General features: G+C 35.9%; 3 protein-coding genes and 1 long non-coding RNA gene across 8 annotated transcripts; 2 read left to right on the forward strand and 2 right to left on the reverse strand.

Moving 5' to 3' along the window:
- Positions 1 to 6: 6 nt before the first annotated feature.
- On the forward strand, positions 7 to 2,537 carry LOC111485634 (serine/threonine-protein kinase AtPK2/AtPK19-like). Its single transcript, XM_023132607.1, has 6 exons — positions 7 to 869; positions 1,016 to 1,098; positions 1,196 to 1,316; positions 1,391 to 1,564; positions 1,780 to 1,887; positions 1,974 to 2,537. The coding sequence occupies exons 1-6, from the start codon at positions 195 to 197 to the stop codon at positions 2,259 to 2,261; spliced, it is 1,449 nt and encodes a 482-aa protein (XP_022988375.1). The 5' UTR covers positions 7 to 194; the 3' UTR covers positions 2,262 to 2,537.
- A 728-nt stretch (positions 2,538 to 3,265) lies between these two features.
- Positions 3,266 to 5,567, reverse strand: LOC111485656 (transcription factor MYB1R1-like). Its single transcript, XM_023132635.1, has 3 exons — positions 5,165 to 5,567; positions 4,695 to 4,903; positions 3,266 to 4,269 (listed from the first exon to the last, which is right to left on the reverse strand). The coding sequence occupies exons 1-3, from the start codon at positions 5,460 to 5,462 to the stop codon at positions 3,829 to 3,831; spliced, it is 948 nt and encodes a 315-aa protein (XP_022988403.1). The 5' UTR covers positions 5,463 to 5,567; the 3' UTR covers positions 3,266 to 3,828.
- A 3,339-nt stretch (positions 5,568 to 8,906) lies between these two features.
- LOC111485672 lies at positions 8,907 to 15,318 on the forward strand. Of its 4 annotated transcripts, none has more exons than XR_002718700.1 (5): positions 8,907 to 8,955; positions 9,098 to 9,188; positions 9,547 to 11,053; positions 13,402 to 14,104; positions 15,022 to 15,318. It is a non-coding gene; the product is annotated as an uncharacterized LOC111485672 (long non-coding RNA). The 4 variants fall into 4 exon arrangements; XR_002718701.1 differs by lacking the exon at positions 15,022 to 15,318 and having other exon boundaries at positions 13,402 to 13,551; positions 13,906 to 14,187; XR_002718702.1 differs by lacking the exon at positions 15,022 to 15,318 and having other exon boundaries at positions 13,402 to 13,551; positions 14,043 to 14,187.
- Positions 15,319 to 15,469: 151 nt separating this feature from the next.
- Positions 15,470 to 19,014, reverse strand: LOC111485619 (TORTIFOLIA1-like protein 3). 2 transcript variants are annotated; one of them, XM_023132583.1, is made up of 5 exons: positions 18,035 to 19,014; positions 17,841 to 17,949; positions 17,159 to 17,727; positions 16,066 to 16,501; positions 15,470 to 15,900 (listed from the first exon to the last, which is right to left on the reverse strand). In XM_023132583.1, exons 1-4 carry the CDS (start codon positions 18,824 to 18,826, stop codon positions 16,082 to 16,084), a joined length of 1,890 nt encoding a protein of 629 aa, XP_022988351.1. In that variant the 5' UTR covers positions 18,827 to 19,014; the 3' UTR covers positions 15,470 to 15,900; positions 16,066 to 16,081. The 2 variants fall into 2 exon arrangements, with proteins under 2 accessions (XP_022988351.1, XP_022988352.1); XM_023132584.1 differs by having other exon boundaries at positions 16,056 to 16,501.
- Between the last annotated feature and the right edge of the window lie 1,866 nt (positions 19,015 to 20,880).

The raw sequence follows: 20,880 nt of genomic DNA on the forward strand, positions 1-20,880 counted from the left end.
TTTTTTTTTTTTTTTTTCTCCTTGTTTTTTCTCCAACGCATTTGATCTTATTCATTCCCGATCTATCTCCTTTTTTTACGATGTGATTCTTAAGTTCTCAGCCCGCCCAGAAGAAATTCACGGCTGGCTTTGCAAATTTGTCGATCTTATTCGCCTTCAAGGGTTCCATTCCTCGATCGGATTCTCTAGCCACAATGGTGTCCGCATCGAACCGTCACAAAAACATGCACTCCCTTCTTGTGGCCAGTCTCACGAAGCTAACCATCCCTTCTTCGTCTCCTTCTTCTTCTCCTCCTCCTCCTTCATCCACAGCCGACTTCGATTTCTCCGACGTATTTGGCCCCACAAATCCCTCCTCGTCATGTTTTCCGGCGGACCCACAACACCACGAACAACAACCAGAGGTCATTCACAACAGATCTCACTCATTTGTGGGTCCATCTCCCCGGTTAACTCCTCCGTCTTCCTTTCCATTTTTCCGAGAAGTCGATCCACAGAGCGAGGAGGAGGAAGAGGAAGAGGAAGAAGATGACCTAGAAATCTCGATTCGCAATGGAGCTCAAGAGGAGATGAAGGAGGCGGATGAGAGTGAAAGTGGTGGTGGAGAGAAGACACAGGGGAAGATTGGAGTTGCGGATTTTGATATTCTTCGAGTGGTGGGAAAAGGGGCGTTTGGGAAGGTATTTTTGGTGAGGAAGAAAGGGGATTGTAAAGGAAACGGCTCTAATAATGATGGGATTTATGCTATGAAAGTGATGAGGAAGGATACCATCATAAAGAAGAATCATGTGGACTATATGAAGGCTGAGAGAGATATTCTCACAAAAGTTGCTCATCCTTTCATTGTTCAGCTCCGCTACTCTTTCCAGGTCCTCAAACATCTCCTTTCTCTTCATTCATTGCTCAAACTGATAGGATTGTATTAAGCTTAGAGCAACTTCAGATGATAAATTATAGCTGTGTGAATTTGCCAAGTAGTTTATCTTTGATCATCCACTGCGTTCTGTATTTGCAGACCAAATCAAAACTGTACTTGATTCTTGATTTCATAAATGGAGGGCATCTCTTTTTCCATCTGTACAGGCAGGGAATCTTCAGGTACCCTCCAATCTCAGTTAAAAAGCTTGTATTCTGTTACCAATCATGATATTTTACGAGCTCCAATTGATATGGATCATGGGTCCTTTTTGATTAGTGAGGATCAGGCAAGGATCTATGCAGCCGAGATCGTTTCGGCCGTTTCGCATCTTCATAGCTGTGGCATTGTGCACCGTGATCTCAAGCCTGAGAACATTCTTATGGATGCTGATGGGCATGTAATGTCAAGCACGCTTGACTTGTACTAATGAGTTATTCTTCCTGTGTGCCTGAATCTTGAATGTTTATACAGGTAGTGCTTACAGATTTTGGACTGGCCAAGGAAATCGAGATATCGAGTCGGTCTAATTCGATGTGTGGAACAACAGAGTATATGGCTCCAGAGATCTTGCTTTCTAAAGGTCACAACAAAGATGCTGATTGGTGGAGCGTTGGAGTCCTCTTGTATGAAATGCTTAGTGGCCAGGTACATGAAATTCATTCATTCATTCATTCATTCATTCAATCGCAAGAATTAAAGGAATTTCAGGAACCAGTAAAACTAGTTTCTTTTGTGGCTATCTGAATTCAGTGATTCATTTTTACAATCTAATGCTTGTGTTCTTTATCCAAAACTGCCTCTGGTTGCTAAACTTTAACAGTTCCGCCATTTTTACTGTTGTTCTATTTCACGATTTGCAGCCACCGTTCACGCACGCTAATAGAAAGAAGCTTCAAGAAAGAATAATCAAAGAGAAAGTGAAGCTTCCACCATACCTGAGCACAGAAGCTCACTCTCTCCTCAGAGGGGTAAGCTTAGAGCTCCATTTTTATCTGTTGTCGTCTTTCTTTTTACGACGATCATGAACGATAATTGGAATTGTTGTTGCTCGCAGCTGTTACAAAAAGAGCCTTCTACACGATTAGGCAGCGGACCCAATGGAGGGGACGAGATAAAAAAACACAAATGGTTTCGACCTGTGAACTGGAAGAAACTGGAAAGTAGGGAGCTGCAACCAAAGTTCAAACCGGATGTCAATGGAAATGACTGCACAGCAAATTTCGATCATTGTTGGACAGCAATGCCTCCAGACGACTCACCAGCTCCGACGCCAACCGATGGTGGACACTTCCAGGGATATTCGTACGTTGCGCCTAACCCTTGGCTTTCATCCTCTGGATAGAATGATGCTGACCATGGAGTTCTCTCACTATACTGGCAAATGCAATTGTACATCAGTACACTATACTGCCATTAAATTATTGCTCATTCCACAGCTCAGTGACTTGCAATCCTTCAGATACTTTCAAATGTGTGTGTTGTTGAAATCTGGCTTCTAGACTTCCAAGTTCTTTCCATGTCTCACCTGTGATCAAAAACGTATTGGATTGGAACTCAATTTCTTTACAAATATTCTCTCTTTAGTGTTTAAATTCAAGTTGTTTTACACTTCTGGTCACTAGTTATCTATTCGAATTCATCATATATATATATATATATGCCCCTTTAGTGTACAACCTCTGGATGGTCTCTTGTTAGTATATTTCTCCATAGGTTCATTCTTTTTAGCATACTAGTTCCCTCTTGGCAGGGTAAATTATTGAGATATCGTTTGAAAAGTTGAACTCGTGATAAAATTAAAATTCATGATGTAATGTTTGCGGATATTGTCTCTTTGGGCTTTCTCTTTTGAGCTTCTCCTCAAGGTTTTTTAAAATATGGGAAAACATGTCTACTAGAAAGAAGTGTTCACATCAAGGATGTTTCATTTTTCTCTCGACTGGGATTATGAAATTTGTTAAACATGGAAAGGGACAAAAGAACATAACAGCTCATGTAATCGCTTGCATTAAGTGACTAATCGTCACATATTTATTTCATTTTCGTGATAGACTCGGAACATTTTTTTTCTAAAAAGGTCATTAAAGCTGGAATTGAAAATTGTCAAAGATAAGAAGATAAGATTTTAAAAGTACAAAGAGATAGACATAGCACATGCAAAAAGAGGTATCATAGGCTGTATAGGATTTGAATAAGATTCAATACGGCTCTACTACCTATTACTTAAATGTCATTCATTCAAATCCTACAATTTTTCTTCTCTAGAAATATCCATCTTACCTCAAAATAAACAATCAATTATGGTTAATTCAATGGATTTAAACTAGGTTGAGAAGTGTTGAGAAGTTTGGAAATGAAAAACTCCGAGTGTATTACATGAGTTTTTACATCCAATGAAGGCTGTGGACGATAAGACGAAGAGAACCCATACCACATATACAAATACACGGCCTCAGACACGCAACACCCATCATGATCCATCACTGTGGATGTGGAGATCTTAGAGATTCCTTTCAAACGTTGACAAAAAAAAAAAATAATAATCGAAGATACAGAAACAGGGGAATTTTGCCTCCTCCCCCGCTTCTTTCACAGTATCGCAACCACCCATTTTATCCAACTTGGATATTCCATCCTTCAAACTAAAAGCATACCCACAAGAGACCAGACCCACCAAAATACAGTCATTTCTAACAGAGAACAGTGTCATTATTCAGTCAGTATCAGCTACCGACAAGAACAGCAAATCATCAAGAATCTAGATAACATAGATGCCATCAAAAACATGGAGCAACCCCCTTTTTCCGGGTCTGCACTGGATAGGATCAGATTCAGTCACCTAATAACTTCTGTCGTCTCTAGCCACGTTCCCTCTAATTGTCAATAACTTCTCCCCGGTCTGTAAATCATTAGGCTGCACTTATGATGCCCTCACCATTATTGAAACTTGGCATGGCCTGGAAAGTTGAGTGTCTTGATGAAGCCTCTCTCTGGTCAGATGTTAAGGAAAGGCGAAGAGACAAAGCTGATGACTCCATTGCTGAGTTTGAATTCAAGTTCAAACCAGTTGAGTTTGGATTTTGATTAGAGGGAAAGATGGAATCCTTGAGGCCCAGCTTCAGTGATCCATCACTTTCTGTGTTCACTTCTCCAGGACCACACTTTTCCATCAGATTCTTGGTTAGAGTGGTGGCTAATGGTGCTGGTCCAAACGAAAATGGCAAATTTTGCTCTACTGGAATTACATTGTGCTTAGAAATTTCAGGTGGGGGTGATGGAATAAAGGAATGGGATTGAGAGGCAATTTCTTGACGCTGCGCTGGCTCTTCAACCATTGGAGCTGCCGTGACCTAACACGAAAGGAAAGGAAAAATCAGAGTTAGCGTGAAAATCAAACTTTTCAGGGTTGGTAAGAGACAGATAGAGGTTATGAGATAGAAAAGTCATGTCTTTCATTGGTCAATTAAACAGCAGAAGCTAGACATATGGAAATCATTTAAGCAATTTGGTATTTTAAAGGTCAACGTTCGTCTCTAAGAAAATGCAGACTAAAATAAATCTTAGATCCATCGTCATAGAGAGTAATTCCTCATGGATTTCGTCAATCGCCCAAATAATTAGTTAAGTTATCCAACCACCTAGTTGACTCCCAATCAACAACCAAGTTCTGCTAGATCGTCGAAAAATTCAGGATCAGGAATCCTATATGAGTAATCAGATTTAACAATCAAACAAATGGAATATAGTAATTGAATGGCAAGCATTCGTAAGTTACCGTGTCCGTCGTGATATCGAAAAGACTAGATCTACGGCGACGGCGATTTAGATTGCTCCGGCGAAGAAAGTATTTCTGAGCGTGGCTAGCGACCTGAGTTGGGGTGCGAGTCTTCACAAAGTTCCTAGAAATTCCTCTCCAATCCCCCTTCCCTACTTGTTGCAGTCCAACCAAAAATAGTTTGTGCTCTTCCTCAGTCCAAGGCACGCCTATTTTCCATTCACACAAGAAATTCGTCAACATAAACACAAAATCAGAGATACAGAAATTCAAAACGCAAACTCCAGCATCTTTCCGTACGCTCATCATAAAACAGAGTTGCTCTAGTACTCAATTAACTAGATCGAAAAATTGAATCTAAAGAAACCATAGGAATCAGGGAAAAAGGAACCAGAAACCAGAAGAAATTGATACGAATCAACAAGAGAAGCAGAAATCAAAAGCGATCGGAGATCCGATCCCAATCGAACCTCGCTTGCGCTCACGCTCGCGGTTCCCCCGGGCGTTGGGAACAGCATCATCTGCAGAGGCATAACCAGCGGCAACATCATCTTTGTTATTGACGGAAACGAGGTCGTTCTTGCTGTCGTTAGTGATTACATCGGCGGCTTCATGAGGTTGCTCGTACTGCGACAGATTGTTCAAACTCACGCTCTTCCTCATCGAATCCACCACTACTCTGACACCAAACAGCATGATCTCACCAGGACCGCCGCCACAGGTCTCGGCAGCGGGGGATTCGTTGACGGCGGCAGCAGTGCTTCGCATGATCAAATGGAAACGACAACGACGACAGTTTTGACGGCGAGAGGGTTCGCAGAAGTATACAAGTGAAGAAGGAAGCGTGTCGGATATGGAGGAGGAAGGTAACCGCAGAGAGAAGCATGTGTATATATAGAGGCAGAACAAACAGATGAAGCTCAAGGTGCCACACGCGGCACGTGGAGGTCGGTGCAGACACGCCTCAGGATAAAACGTGGTAATTTTATTTTGACTAAATTAATAAAAAAAAAATGTCTTTATATTTCAAAAATATTCATATTAATATAATTAAAAATATTTTCGTAATTTTATTATGCAGCTACCCTTCATAAATTTTTAATTGTGATACTAACTAAGTGAATTTAAAGGTGTTATGGAAGATTAAGATAGGTTAGTTATAAAATTATATTTTATATTGAATAAAAATTTAAATGAATCTCTAATTACTTAAAAAATAGAGGTAGAGTAAACTTGCAATAAAGTAACTCATTTATTGATGAAAGGGAGATAATAAAACCTTTTGAATATTTAATATATGTTAAATTAAATCTCATAATTCAATAATTAAATCCCCTAACCTTACAACATCAAATTTATTGTACCTTTTTAAATTTAATCATAAGCACAAAAGGCTTCAGGCATCTTATTGTTAACCACTCAATTCCATATTATTGGAATACAATTTCACCATATAAAAAATTTAAACAGAAAAATAATACACAAAATATTTAAATTTATAAAATCTAAAAAATTAGATACATCAAAATTGAATCAAATTGATTCGGTTGGATTTTTATTATTAATATTAATATTATTATTATTATTATTTTCGGATATTTTTTGGGGGGTTATGAAAAGCCCAGGGAAAGTGTGGAGCGTGGGTGTGGGATTGGCATATTCGATTCAAATCAAATGGGAAAAAGGGGATGAGAATAATATAATAAGTGAAATTGAAGGGTGAAGGGATGTGATGCATCGCATAATATGATAATGTTGTGTATGGTGGCCTCTGCTACGCCCTCCAATATGCTCACCCATCATTTTCATTCACTCATTCTCAATCTTTACCCTTTTTTGGCTTCTTCTTCTTCTTCTTCTTCTTCTTTCTCGAACCAAAATATATTCATTTTTTCGTTTTAAATTTCACCGTTTTTGTGTACGATACCTCGTCAAATTGTAACTTGAACTTTGATTCGTTGAGAATATAGATGGATTTTGTTTGATTCAAAATTTTGAGTTTCTATCGATATTGTGCATAATTGAATAAAAATGATAAAAATTAGTTGAGATATGAAATGGAGATGGAAAAACCTTGGTTGAAAAGTGTGAAAATACTCCCTAATAGACGCGTTTTAAAAGCGTGAGGCTAATGACAATACGTGATGGGCCAAAACGGAAAATATTTGTTAGCGGTTGACTTAAATTGTTACAAATGATATCAGATCAAAACATTGAACAGGAACCTGAATCGAGAGCTACTGAACCTGAACCTGAAAAAGAAAGGAAAGCAGAAACTCCTTATTAATGAGACTTTACAGTGAAAGAAGAAATGAATGGAGAAGAAAATGAAACAAGAATTCTCCTGTAAACACTCTCGATGAATGAGACGGAACAGGAAGGAAGGAAAGAAAGAGAGATAAGCTCCTTCCCCCCTATATGCTATTTATTCTCTGACCTGTAAGACTCAACTAAAGATGAATGAGAGTGAACTGTAAGTCAAGACTATCGATGAATGAGACTTTACCGTCGAGGAGAGTCAAATGAGATTAAGCGAAGCGACTGACTGAACCTTTGATTTCACCTATTGATTCTCAAATGAAACGAGAATATTAACCCCAAAGAGGTGGACTCGCTAGCCAAATGATATCGAAGTTCGGGTGCCAACGAAGATGCTGACTTTTAATAGAGTGGATTGTGAGATATCAAACGATAACAAAACATTCCATTTTGCATAAGCATTATTAATGTTATCTTCCTATCTGGCTTGGGCTCCGAGTGGGACCCTTAACCAACCCATCATTTTTTATGGGTCAATTGAAACCCACTAATTTCATTTATTATTTGTTTGTTAGGTCAAACGCAAGTTCCAATATTTTAAATATTAAAGTACAAAATAATTTAAATGTAAATAAAAGTAAAAAACCGAATATTTCCAATAAGATTCCAATCGAAGTTGTTGTATTTTTTAAATTTGATAACATTTTCTTGACATATATATAATTTCACGTGTAAATATTAATTATTTGCAGAAAATAATTTTTAAAAAATGGCTATAATACTGTTTTTTCCTATTTTAATTTGATATTTTCAAATGTCTAAATTTAATTACATAATTTTAATAAATCACCATTAATTTTTAAAGGAAAAATCTATTATGTTCTCTATAAATTTTGAAATAAACTATTTAGGAATTATCAATAAATCTAGTTTAAATGTTTTATAATTGCATTATATACATACACACACATATATAAAGTTTAATTTTTAAATAAGTAAAAATACGAATCAGAAATAACATTTAATAATAGGATTATGAATATTATAAGTTTATAATAATAATAATAATAATAATTATCTAATCTGCGAACTCCAATCCATCAACATTTGGTATCTCTTCACAAATCTCAAGGAGCTCTCTTTCAAATAAAATAAATTAAAGAAAGAAAAAAACCGAACTGAGAATAATAATTAATATGCATATAGTGTCCTCATCTTATGTTTTACAGCTGGCACAATATTTAATTCTTGACCTCAATTATTCTAAATCCACACTCCAAATGTTGTACTTCTTGAAATTACTTTATTGTTTTAATTTTATATTTATAAGTTAAACTCAGTTAATTTTATAAAGTTGGAATTAAATAAATAAATAAAAGAGTGGTACGAAATTGGAGGAGTATAAAATTTCAAGTTTTTATTTTTTATTTTTAAAAAGGAATTTAATATTAAATATTGGTGACGTCTTTGTAGCTCGTTGGATTATAAATTAGGAAATTCTTCCGTGCATATAACTTAGTATCGAAAATATAGATTTATGCTGGTTGAAATATATTTAATTATTAAAACATTAAATTTTCGGTTTTAGTTATTCTAACAACTATTAATAATAAAATAAAAAAAACTAATAATCAATCTAAATAATAAGTTCCGAACGAAAGGATCAAAGTAATATTTTATCTACCTTAATTATTTTAAAATTTCAGCAACACGTGCGGTATTTCTCCCACGTGCTAATAAACTTTGACCACACCAACGATCCAACGGCAGGTGATGGAGCCAATCTCATGGCGCGCGTACGGCGCCAAAAGATATGAAAGAGACCGAATTGACGATTTTAGGGCTCCCTCAGGCACGTGATTATTAGATTCGATAAGGGTAATTTAGTAAAATCGTATAAGAGAAGGATTTTATTTGCCTCTCAAATTCATCACTTCGTCTTCTGCATCTAAATTTCCGTCGTAAAATCTCTGGAAAAGTCTCAATAGTGGGCGATTCCGAGGTATTTTTTCTGTTTATCTTTACATTAAAGAAAACATTGCTTGTTTCCTTCGCCTTTGATTCTTTTCCTCTATCCGGAATGTTTGATTCTGTTTGTCTTTTTCGTTTTCGAAGTGTAATCTTGTTGGTTAATGGATGTTTAGATATCGACGGCCTTGGAGACGGTTTATGCGGAAGTATACCTCAATGCAGCAAAAGAAGCGGCGGCGCAGATCATGGTTTCGGGGACTAAAGGTATTCTGGTGTTGATTTTCGTGAAAATATTGTTCGGAGTTCCTTTTTCTTTCTTCTTTTACACTGTCCATTGCTTAGAAGAGATCGTTTGTTTAGCACCGATCGTTGTGATCCTTGTGTTATACTCGACAATTTTTCTATTATAATTTACTCTATTACAGCTGTGCCGCTTAGTTTCAGTTAGTTTGCTACATTTTAAGCCAATGAGAACATTCTTTTACAATTTATAAAATCAAATACTCTCAAGTTATTTAGTTAGTAAACGATTCTAATTCAAACCTTTAGTTCTGTCTTCCTTCAGCATTGTTTTCCTTTACTAGACGAACAACCGTAGAGTTGTAATTTTCTTCCATTGCAGGTTGGAGAAAGCGAGATGCGATAACTCTGGGCTCAGATTCGAGAAGCAGAAGTTGTAGCGAAGGTCAAAGATATTGGATAAGAGTTGCGAGAAATTCAGGATAGATTGGATAAAGTAATGCACAGGAATCAACATACTTAAATGAGAAAAAAATCAGCAGGACATATTGCTACTAAGAAAGACATGACATTACGGCCTCTGAACTCTCTTGTTTATGGTGAGTCCACGGTTATTTTAAGTGGTTCTCCTCTGGAACAGCAGCTCATTGCTTGTGAAATGGACATGTCAGTTAAGTGCAAGCTTAAAAGCACCAGTGATACTGACTTTGCCTTCATTAAAAGAGGAGGCAAAGAATCAGAACCTTTAAAATGGATGCCTACCATGAAATACATGGCAGAAGAGATGAGAAGACCTAAGCGACATGACAAAACGTGTGTGTTGATATTAATATGAAAGTGGTGCAGACAGATTATACTGTTATCAGAGTGACTTTTCAGAAAATATAAAGAATACTGAAACATAGGATAGAATATTCTCTTCTAAACAGGTCATTTTTTCAGTGTCTATCAGAATTATACGGAGTATCAGTCTTTTATTTCTCCAAAATTCCATTATTAACAGTGGAAAGCCAGTAGATGATTCTTTCTTGATGATGATCACGATAATGATACTCAGAAGAACGGAACTAGAGAAAATAAAATTATCGACAGGATTTGCACAATACCTTCAACAGATGAAAAGTTGCATTGTCCATGTGAGATGAAAAGGCTGAAGCAATACATATACCTTCCGCTAAGAAGATTTCGGACATATCGAAAATATGCAGGTGAAGGTAACAGTATTATGCCAGTTTCCAGAACATGGAGAAGCTACAGAAAAGAAGAGCTCTCCAAACTCCAAAGCATGTTCTTCACTAGTGAGGCCATGGACACACATCCTGCACCGGTTCTTCATTGATCTGGAATTCCGTTTGTAGACAACTCTAATCAACCTGGAGAGAGTTTACCAATCATGAATGAAATTGATAGTCAGAAACATTGTTTAATTCCGTTAATTTTGAGTGTTCTATCGGAAAAGGATGAAGTGTTTACAATACATGAAGATGCTGAAAGTGATATTGGAATGCATGCTTCTCAACAAATGACGATGTGGTCGTAGTTGAGTTGGACATGCGCAGCCCGGAAATTTTGTCCTTCAACCTTTTGACTCCGGCTTGCGAAAGTGATACCGAAACTGTTAAAGGCTTGTTATCTTAGTTTGAAAGGTCTGCTTCTCATTTGAATGAATGACTACCACAGGCAACCTATAAATATTTACGCTCTTAAGCACGCAATTTGTAGAAAGCACAAAGACTTGCCAGTTAATTCAGACGGTAATTCATCTCGTAACGAGAGCATTTAAAGAGGAAGATGAGGAGCAAAGGAATGGTTTGGAAGAGACTTAAAATTGAAGCTTCATGGTTGAATTATCTAAAGATAGTCGGCAACCAGCACATTTTGCACATCAGGTTGGTTATTTATCGTTATTGAAAATTTATTGCGCCACTACAATTTATTACCTTAAAACTATATATTGAGTTATTAATATAATATGAAACTTGATGTCGCTGGAAACCACTTGAATACTGAGCTGGAAATATGCTCTTCCTAATTGGGTGCCACGAATGGAATGAACTGTCCATTATAAGCACGATGAAACTTATGAGCCTTACAGACCATTTTGTTTTTACTTTGAGTCTCTAGTCAAATTATCTCAAGACACTCTCGCACAAAAAATCTGTTGCTCATCAGATAATTTGGCCACGTTCGGACCTTTTCTTAAATTTATTCACCTCGTCAGATTATTTTGATCCATCATCATATTGGGCAATCAATTTGCTAAGTCAGCATTCAGTTCAATTTTTTGGGACAAAACTTGGTGGACACGCTCCAAAGTTGGATTTTGCTTAATTAGAAACATGCAACACTTGGGAATTAGAAACTCCAGGTTGTGAATTTATAGTGTCGTAGTGAATTCTAAATGGTCTTTTAGTCATCGTGTTTAAATCTTGAAGGTAACTGTATGCAATAATTGTAGCTACCTGTAGCTGCTTCTCCCTTTTCTATCATTAGAACAGAGCTTTTTTTCCTCCCACCCCCCAAGTTTTTGAATCCGCAAAGAGACCATCCTTCCAATCGCATTGCTAAATTATCCGTCAAATGAGGGTTGAAACTTTCAAACTTCGTTTTCGATAGCTTGCTTACCTTCTTTATGTCTATCTTCCAATTCCGATGAGCGTGGGGACTTACATTGGAAAGGAAAAAGAGGACTTCTCTTGGAGGGTGGTGAGAAGGTGGGAATGGCTACCCATATATAGTCAACTGAATTGAGTTTTAAAAAAAAAAGGTACTTAGCTTTTATTTATAGGTGGTTTAGTAGCAGAGGTTCAATGCAGAAATTACTTAGTTCCGCTGTAGAACTCTAATCGGATGCTACGATTACTTAGTTCTAGGAGAAAACTGCTATATCCCAGAAAATTTGAACAGGAGGAATTTGAGGAAGTTGGAGATTAAGGAATTTTGCTGCATATTGGAGCTGTTAAAGGCTATGGTCCAAGGTGATATGAGGAGGTTATCTTTTATTAATTTACTTTTCTCAAGATTAACAGCTACCATTGCCTTGCTCCTCCAAAATCTAGCACTCTCAATTTGGAAAGTTGGGAGTGCTGAAAAATGTTAAAGTTTTCTATTGGGCAATGTTTATTGACTCTTGAACGGCTACACAATGGAGGGACTATAAGGAAGTTGTCCATTAATGGCCTTACAATCAAGTGGTGCTTCTCTATATAGGAAAGTAGAGAAACACAAAGCCATTTACTTGTTTCTTCTCCTCCTTCAGCATAGGAAATCTCTTTTTCCTTTCTGTTGACTTATCTTGGGCTCTTTATTTCTCTGTTGAGGATAGTTTGAAGTTGCTTCTGTGTGGAACCAACTTCAGATGAAAGACAGAGATTATATGGAGGAATGCCCTCAGAGCAATTACTAGGAGTTAATGGCTTGAAAAAAATTATTTGATTTACCATGATAGGGATAGATTCTATAAATTGGCAACATTTCAATGTTCCTCCTAGTTTTCCTATTCCCTTTTCAATTGTTCCTGTGACTAAATCTCCACTTTGTGATTAACTCTAATTTGGATGCCTTTTTTTTTTTTTTTTTTTTTTTTTTTTTTTTTTTTTTTTTTTTTTTTTTTTTTTTTTTTTTTTTTTTTTTTTTTTTTTTTTTTTTTTTTTTTTTTTTTTTTTTTTTTTTTTTTTTTTTTTTTGTAAATCCCTTATGGGGGAAGAAACTAATTATCCTTTTTTTATCTAAACTTTTCTTTATTTTTTTCATCCCAGCCTTATGGTAAACTTTTCTTTAACATCTCTCTGCCTTTTCCCTCATTGTGTCCCTCTTTATAGAATTGAAGATATAAACTGCCCACTATAGCTTTTTAGCTGTCAAAAGTGTNGTTTTCTTGTGTTAAGAAATTGGTGAAGTTTTTGGGAATTTTTCCTTAGTTTCAGATTTGACGCCTTTATGCAAGTAAGAAGATAAGAGTGCAAGATCACAGGTTTGAATTAGAGTGTATTTGACAATTCTTTTAAATTAGTGAAAGTTTCTTTTAACTAATTATTAATAGTACTCTTCATTTTTTCATAACATTTGACTATATAGTGAAAAATACATTTACAAGTTTTAATTCCTTAACAAGTATGAAAATAGTGCATTTAAAAATATTACTTTCATGTGTTAGAATAGAATCTTTTCATAGAACATCACGAAAGATGAAACTTAAGAAAGGTAATAATTTTTTATGAGTGGTCGAACTTTTCAGCCTAAAGTGAGCATCTTTCCCCCGTTTGGCGGCAAAGTTAGTGGCAGACCACAAGGCCTTCAAAATATTGTTCGTAGAGCATGCCTCTGCAATTGCCTTGTGTTCTTTTATATCACGGATCATTGCTGCTCTGTTGTTACAGAAATGGTGGTAAGTAGTTTTTACCTTTAATCATGCGTTATGGAAACTTTACTTTTTTGCTTTCTGACCTCTCATTTTTAACCCTGACTTGCAATTAGATGAATTTATAGACTTATAGTTACTTGCATTTTCTATGACTTGTTTTTTTTTTTTAATTATTATTTGAATTGGAAATGGTTAGGATATTATTGTAGCGTAATGTAAAATTTTGATTGATAAGTTGCATACTTCAAATTGAATGGTTCAACTTGAAGGTGAAGAAACAATATAATTTTCTCTGAAATGTTATGGATCTAAAAATGCTGATCATGTGACTGAGCTGTAGGATCTGAATATGAAGATTGGTTTCTTGTTTTTTTGAAGTAGGTTTCTTTAATATAGCGTATGATAGTTAAAAACCTACGTATGAACGGGGGTTGTGAGGCCTTATCCCTATGCAACCGCCTTCCCATTATATTTCTGAAATGTTTATGAATTGGGTGCATTGCGTATCATGACAGAATAGCATTGTATTGACGAAGTCACTGTATGCGACAATGGGGAAGAAATGATTTGAACTAAGGTAAAATGGCAAGTTACATTTGATGTTCCTTCAAATTTTGGGTTAAAATTTAATAATTCTATATTATTTATATCTTGTGTGGATTTTCCCCTCCTTTTTTCTCTCNAAAAAAAAAAAAAAAAAAAAAAAAAAAAAAAAAAAAAAAAAAAAAAAAAAAAAAAAAAAAAAAAAAAACTCTCAACTCTCTTTCATTCTCCCCAAAAACCTTTATATTAAACCATTTCTCCAAGCTCGGAAACGTAACTACTACCAGCATATTTTGAAATTTAGGGCCAAACAGAATTGTAATCAAATCCTCAACGCCATAGATTGTATTGTATAGGCTACTTGTTGAAAAGGGTTATTTAATGTGGGGGGCGAATGCGAACCGAAAGGGAAAACTTTGGTGGGGGGAAATGAAACTTGTGAAGGAATCGCATATTGTTCGCGAATGTGAAAGAAATCATTTAAGAACTTTCTGACAGCTAGTTCTAGGTCAGATTGTTGGTAGTGCGGTACGGTACATAACTGGATAAGGATGGGAGAGGAAAGACATCCCAACTCTTTTTTAGGTTGGTTTTAAATGAGGACGTGAATATGTGTGCCATTCATGGATGGATATGAGACATGGTTGTGGGTGAAACCATCTTTAAGAGTTTATTTGGATTAATTTTTAATTGTTTACAAATATTGTTTTTCCACTCAACCATATTTTTTAAACACTAAAAAATAGAGACTTCAAACATAACTAACTTTAATTGTATTCCAGTATTACTAGAGTAACGATATACATATTAGTATTCTAGTTTAATAATTAGAAATTTATATGCTGTGTTTGAATATAAGCGTTACAACTGTAGGTAATAATTAAAAAGGTTAGATATCTAATAATTGTAGTTTTCACTGGCATCTAACGGTTGATATTACTTGGGGTTAAGATTTCGAATGATAGGTGGAAACGGGAAAAGCAGTACATCCTCTCATCTTTTCAGATCAGTTTGATGTGACACTTCAAACTCAAACTTTGTAATGTAAATGTAACATCCTCTCTCATCCAAAACTAAATAATGTATGTAACGTGTACTATTCTATTATGTGAATCTATCAAATTAGAGGGTGGAATTTGTGACTAAATAAAAGCATGTATGCAAATACAAATATGAAGAAATCGTAATCCATAGTGTCTTGATTAGATGTTGAGAGAATTAAAAACTAAAGTGATCAGAATGATTAAATGCATTATGACATTTGCTATTACCTTTCTTACAGGTCTCGAATTACTCCCACCATTATACTGTAATATAAAATTTTCAATGTATGTATAAAAGGCTAAAAATTATAGAAAAACATCATAATCATCAACCAGATATTTGTACTCTTTTTCACTTCAAGAAATGTTTCAACCAATTGAAGAGACCTCGCACCCCCCGGAGAGTAAGTGTAAAGGGGAGTGAAAAGGCCTTGTCTTCTGGTTCCTATGTACATATCAATAATCACCCTCTCTATATTAGGATATTTGGCATTTCGGTAATATACTCCTTTTTTTTTTTCCAATTTCAATCAAATTCCAAAAAAAAAGGTAATAAAAGAAAAAGGATAAACTTAACTTGACAGCTCACTCAAATTTTGTAGGACTTCTCACTGAAATTTTTCAGATCACTTGGTTTAGACATACCAGAGAATATTTTAAATCCAAAACGGAATTCATTACCTCGACAACATAAATCATGGTAGTTGCTTTCTGCATCACTTGAGAGTTCCAAAGGAATGCTTTAGATTCCCAAGGCAAAGGCATGAGAAAATTCATAGCAGCAAGCCTGTAACAAAAAAGAGCAAAAATGGTTTGAAGTTTAGTAAATACTATATCCGGTCATCTCGCACAAGTGGCAAGCAGCCATGGTAAGGAGCCACACATGATGTGGGAAGGAAAGAAAAGATGGAAAAGAGCGAGCAAATTAAGTTCAGAAATTACTCTTTAGTGCCTTCTGATCCAATTGTTCAAGGAAGTGCCGCATTTGAGACAACCCTGGGTTCACCTTGTCTCAAAGCCAATGGATTCACCATAAAGCCACCCCTTCGCTGGACCTGAAACCTATGGTTCTCTGGAGTCATAAATCCAGCATCCACATTAGCTCCATGGCGATCACCTGATCTGCTGCGCATTGGAGCCAATGGAGTTGCACCAATGGGAGTTGAGAACTTTGACGATGACTGTCTGCCCTCTGCTCTTTTCCAGAACCTTGAGCTCAAAAAATCAGCTCCGGGTAGCAGGCAACATGTAGTTGTGGGGGTGTTAGCATAAGACATCCTTCCACTTGATACAGCCAGATCATATGAGATCTCATCCAAGGCCCGTTCCAGACCATGCACACGCGTCTCCAAGGATCGCATTCCGTTTTGTGAACTCCCAATGAAGTTCTAAATGGTAGATAAGACAAAAACACAGGTGAGATAGATAAAATTTGAAGACGGTATTGCATCGAGTGATCAGTATATTGAACATTGCAAATAATCAAGCGCTAACAGTAACAGACAACGCAATTTTGAAGAGGGACAGTAATTTGTAATTCAATAAAATAAATAAATACTTTCTGCGATATGCGTTGACTGGCAGGAAATTGTAGTGATTTATAAACTGAGACAAGCAGCTGAAATAATAGTAGTCGAAATTATGATTTATCTCTGAAGCTTCGGTGGCAGGATGAGGTCAAACCATCTTGTAAGACTGGATCGTGTATGTACTCTAGAGTTCACATATCTCATATTGGAGCAACCTTGTTCTATCCATGTACTATGCGCTAGAAGATTTCATTTGGATTCCATGTTCTACGTGCTTGTTGTCTATTGATTTTGTTGCAGACTAAATGCCAATCTGATTATAGGAAGTGCACTAGAGTGTATTTGTATATTCCAGTATTCTAATGGTTCCGATTTCCTACGAGCGATCTATAATATTGAAGCATGCATTTGCCTCTGAAGATTTATCAACTTAACTGAGGACATGAATCAAGCATGAAGAAATGAAAATAAATTCAACTTCCAGACCAAGTGCAGTTTTCAGGATTTGGTACCAACCTGGAGGATATCTAGAAGACTGGATTGCTGCTTTTCTATTTGATTAAGCTGGTTACGGATCAAATGCAATTCTTCGGAGTCTTTGTGGTTCCTGTGCAGATCGTCGGTTGCATTACTTGTTACAACAGTCGACTCATGGCCCTCATCTGGACAAGGAACTACGCGAGATCCAGACCTGAGCCCACCGAATTTAATCATATTATCGTCAGAAATCTTATTGAAGAGTGCCCGTCTTGTTTCTGGTTTCGTAATCTTGGTGTTTTCACTAATCCTTCTATCCGGAATGTTTTCATCTCTTTCCTTCAGTTCTCCTGAGGGAGATTTCCTAGCAGAGACTTCTACTTTCCAGTCCAGACGCTTTTTACGCTCAACCTTTTGGAGCATTGACAAACTTGCTTTCTTGTCACCAGCACTCAAAGGGCTTCTCCTTCTCGCTGTCATCGCAGGTGAGGCATCCGGCGGTGTAGACCTACAAACTGGACCGGCGTTCTTCCTCGGGGTAGGAGAGTCAAGACGAGCAGAAGAATTATTCTTGGATCCAGGTGGATAACGTCCATCACTTGCGATTTCTAGAACAGAATAAAATACCAAAATGGAAGAAATCACAAGGCTGTCAACAATTTCACCAGATAAGCAGGAAATTAGCAAAACATTTACAGAATATAATGACAAAACATGCTACCTTTCGAGGAAGCTTGGGAATAAGCTGGCGCAGACGCCTCATCCGAGAGATCAGGAATCTGCTTCCATGCCTCGAGCATCTGATTCATTACCTCCCGTACAGCCTTAACCTATATCAAAATGGTTAGAAAAACAATATCAAATATCTGAATTCGATTCATATATTATATTTTTAAAACCATTAGAAACTGAAACCTTATCGAATCGCCTACTCTCGAACGTTTTCAAGCAACCAGCCTTGAACTCCGCCAGAGCATCCCTCTCCAAGACTGCTAGCTTACCGAGCGCCTCCGCAGCAGATTTTCTCGCCGCCCAATCCTCACTGCTAAGGAATGCAACCAAGCACGGGACAAAAATTTTCAGAGCTCCATTACCGAAAGCTCCATCAACTCCAATAACACTCCCGATCAATGTCAAGAGAGCCGACTTTGCTTTGAAACTATCGCATTTCAAAAGCTTCTCGAACCTCGGCAAAAGCTTGCCGAGCTTAACCGGATCCGGATCCGGTGCAGAATCAATTGCCGAAGCCAAACACAGAGCCGCTCCGATCTGCGAATTAGAATCTTGCTCCGTGAAAAGCGAATCAGTTAAAGGCTTCAAAAACGTCGAAAACGGCGATTTGGTAACACTGGAAGCTAATGTCGCTACAGAGTTAACACACGCGGATCGGACCGACGAATCAGGATCGCGGAACCGGCGTGTGATATTGGAGAGAATCTTCGAGAGGTATGGAGAAAGAGAATTTCCATGAGTCTCTGACAGAACAGCAAAGAGGCGAATGCATTGCTTCCTCACCAGCGATTTATCCGAAGCATCAGTGGAGTATATACATGAAAGGAAAACCGGTAAGGAATTCGCGTCAAGACTCTGAGCAATAGATTCAAGGTCGGATGCAGCAAGGGAGTAGGTATCTCGGTCGGAGAGCTTGGTGAGGCACGAGAGAATCCGAAGCTTCAGGCTCTGCGGCGCAGAGGCAGAGAGAGCCATGGCGAGAAGAACTGTAGTCGGAGGCAGAGTCAGACCTCAGGCGGCGACGGCAACATTGCCGGAAGGAAATCGAACAACCAGTACAGAGTTTTCCCGCGGGGAGATAGGGAAGAAGATGGGAGAAAACTGGTTTAGTGTTTTAAACTGTTGAGAGAACTGTGAGGGAGATTACGCCGGTGTATGAAAATAAAATTTATAGATCTCATATAAATAAATACATGAAATTAATCATCGCTTATACGCTGGTCCCCTCATATCTACATCAACCTTCCTTTTCTTTTTGCACTAAAATAAATAAATAAACAAAGGTAAGAAATTAGTAATAAATAAATAAATAAAGGTAAAAAAAATAAGTAAATTCGGGGTGCGGGGAACATGTGAAGACCTGTAAAATAAAAGGGAAGAACTTTAATTGACCATCATTTTTAAGGACGCGTGTCACCCTACAATTGGCCCTTTGCATCACCCGCTGGCGACGACCAACCTACTTTCATCATTTCACTGTTTGCTTCCTCCATAATTTTTCGGCGTAGTATTTATATAGTCTTGTGCGTATTAAATTTTCATTTGAAATAATTAAATAAATACTTAATTCAACCAAATAACAATTATTTTGTATTATTTATATGAATTATTTCAAATACATTCAATCTATCTTTATTCATACCTTGTTATGCGGCCAATACAATAATATTAATATCATTTCATTATTGTTTTTGATTATTAAACAAATCTTTCATTAAATTACGAATCCAATCTGTATTTATTTGATTTTAAAATTTTTATTTGGTTCATAAGTTTTAATAAAAATTTATTATTTTTTTCCGTGTGAACTTAAAATTTTTACCTTTAACAAGCCATCTAATACCTACACAAATAATATATATATATATATATAATCTTTTTGCCGTAAAAGTTAATAATGCTGAATATATTATTTGGATTAGAAATTAAACATTAATTTAAATTGTACAGAAATCTGATACAAATTGGATTTCCATTACTTACATATAATAAACTAATAAAACTAAAAGGCTATCTTTTTGTTTCCTTTTGAGAATGAAATGACTCAACTAAATAATATTTCTTTTTATATTTTAAGTATGATAGCTTATAAAATCTCAAACTTATATGGCTTTTTTTTTATTATTATTATTATTATTTCATAACATAAGCTTTAAAAACAAGGCTTCCAAATATAATATGTATAGGTTTAAAATTTTCATTTTTAAATATTATGTTGAATATATAATTCAATACGTTAAAACATATTAATTTATTGAATTAATTAGTATGGAGATGTGCAGTTTAAGCTAAAATGAAGGGAGTTAACCTATTAATGGGTTAATTTAATTAATGATTTGTAAATTACGAAAATGCCATTTGGGTTTTTGGGAATTTTTCGCTTTCCATTTCTTACTCCCAATTGACTCCACCCATCTCTCATTTTGGTTTGCCTTTCACTATCATCCTAAAACGACAAGAAAATAATAATAAAGTTTAAAAATATATATCAAAATTCTCGTTCTCTAATTATATAATTTCAACGTTAAAAAATACATGCTAATGTTATGGGTCGTGAAAGTCATGCGTTTTAATTTTTATATTTTACAAACACAAATTATAAATTGATTAGTTATCATTTTTTTTTATAAGCTATAATAAAATTATTATATACTAAAATTAAAAAGTAAAATTGTTACAATTTCGTCGTACGTTAAATTTAATTTAATTTATTTATTTATTACGAGAACGAACACGTTCTTGGTAGGGAGGTGAGATGAGAATGAGTGATTTGGTAGGTGAGAATATACTTCATTTCTTTTTCCCTTCCCTTCCTTTAAATGATTTTGAGGTTGGTACCACAACAAATGTTTTTCAATCTCATCTCCATCAATCATATATATATATATAATAACAATAATAATAATTAAAAAATAATAATAATAACTCCACTTTTTTTTAGTTTCAATTTTTGTAGTTTTATAAATTCATTATATCTTAATTTTATTAAAATTAATTAAATTATTATTATTATTTTCAAATAAGAAAAG

The sequence above is a fragment of the Cucurbita maxima genome, unplaced genomic scaffold (genome assembly GCF_002738345.1).
Source record: "Cucurbita maxima cultivar Rimu unplaced genomic scaffold, Cmax_1.0 Cma_Scf00010, whole genome shotgun sequence".
Taxonomy (NCBI): Eukaryota; Viridiplantae; Streptophyta; class Magnoliopsida; order Cucurbitales; family Cucurbitaceae; genus Cucurbita; species Cucurbita maxima.

What these genes read in the sequence shown, in the direction of transcription:
- LOC111485619 (XM_023132583.1), bottom strand. Translation starts at nt 18,826, where the DNA reads ATGGCTCTCTCTGCCTCTGCGCCGCAGAGCCTGAAGCTTCGGATTCTC. An exon ending in AGAGTAGGCGATTCGATAAG is followed by an intron (nt 17,950 to 18,034) that starts GTTTCAGTTTCT and finishes ATTTTGATATAG; the next exon opens with GTTAAGGCTGTACGGGAGGT. An exon ending in TTCCCAAGCTTCCTCGAAAG is followed by an intron (nt 17,728 to 17,840) that starts GTAGCATGTTTT and finishes ATTCTGTTCTAG; the next exon opens with AAATCGCAAGTGATGGACGT.
- LOC111485656 (XM_023132635.1), bottom strand. Translation starts at nt 5,462, where the DNA reads ATGCGAAGCACTGCTGCCGCCGTCAACGAATCCCCCGCTGCCGAGACC. An exon ending in CGAGCGTGAGCGCAAGCGAG is followed by an intron (nt 4,904 to 5,164) that starts GTTCGATTGGGA and finishes AATGGAAAATAG; the next exon opens with GCGTGCCTTGGACTGAGGAA. An exon ending in TCGATATCACGACGGACACG is followed by an intron (nt 4,270 to 4,694) that starts GTAACTTACGAA and finishes CTTTCGTGTTAG; the next exon opens with GTCACGGCAGCTCCAATGGT.
- LOC111485634 (XM_023132607.1), top strand. Translation starts at nt 195, where the DNA reads ATGGTGTCCGCATCGAACCGTCACAAAAACATGCACTCCCTTCTTGTG. An exon ending in AGCTCCGCTACTCTTTCCAG is followed by an intron (nt 870 to 1,015) that starts GTCCTCAAACAT and finishes CTGTATTTGCAG; the next exon opens with ACCAAATCAAAACTGTACTT. An exon ending in ATGAAATGCTTAGTGGCCAG is followed by an intron (nt 1,565 to 1,779) that starts GTACATGAAATT and finishes CACGATTTGCAG; the next exon opens with CCACCGTTCACGCACGCTAA.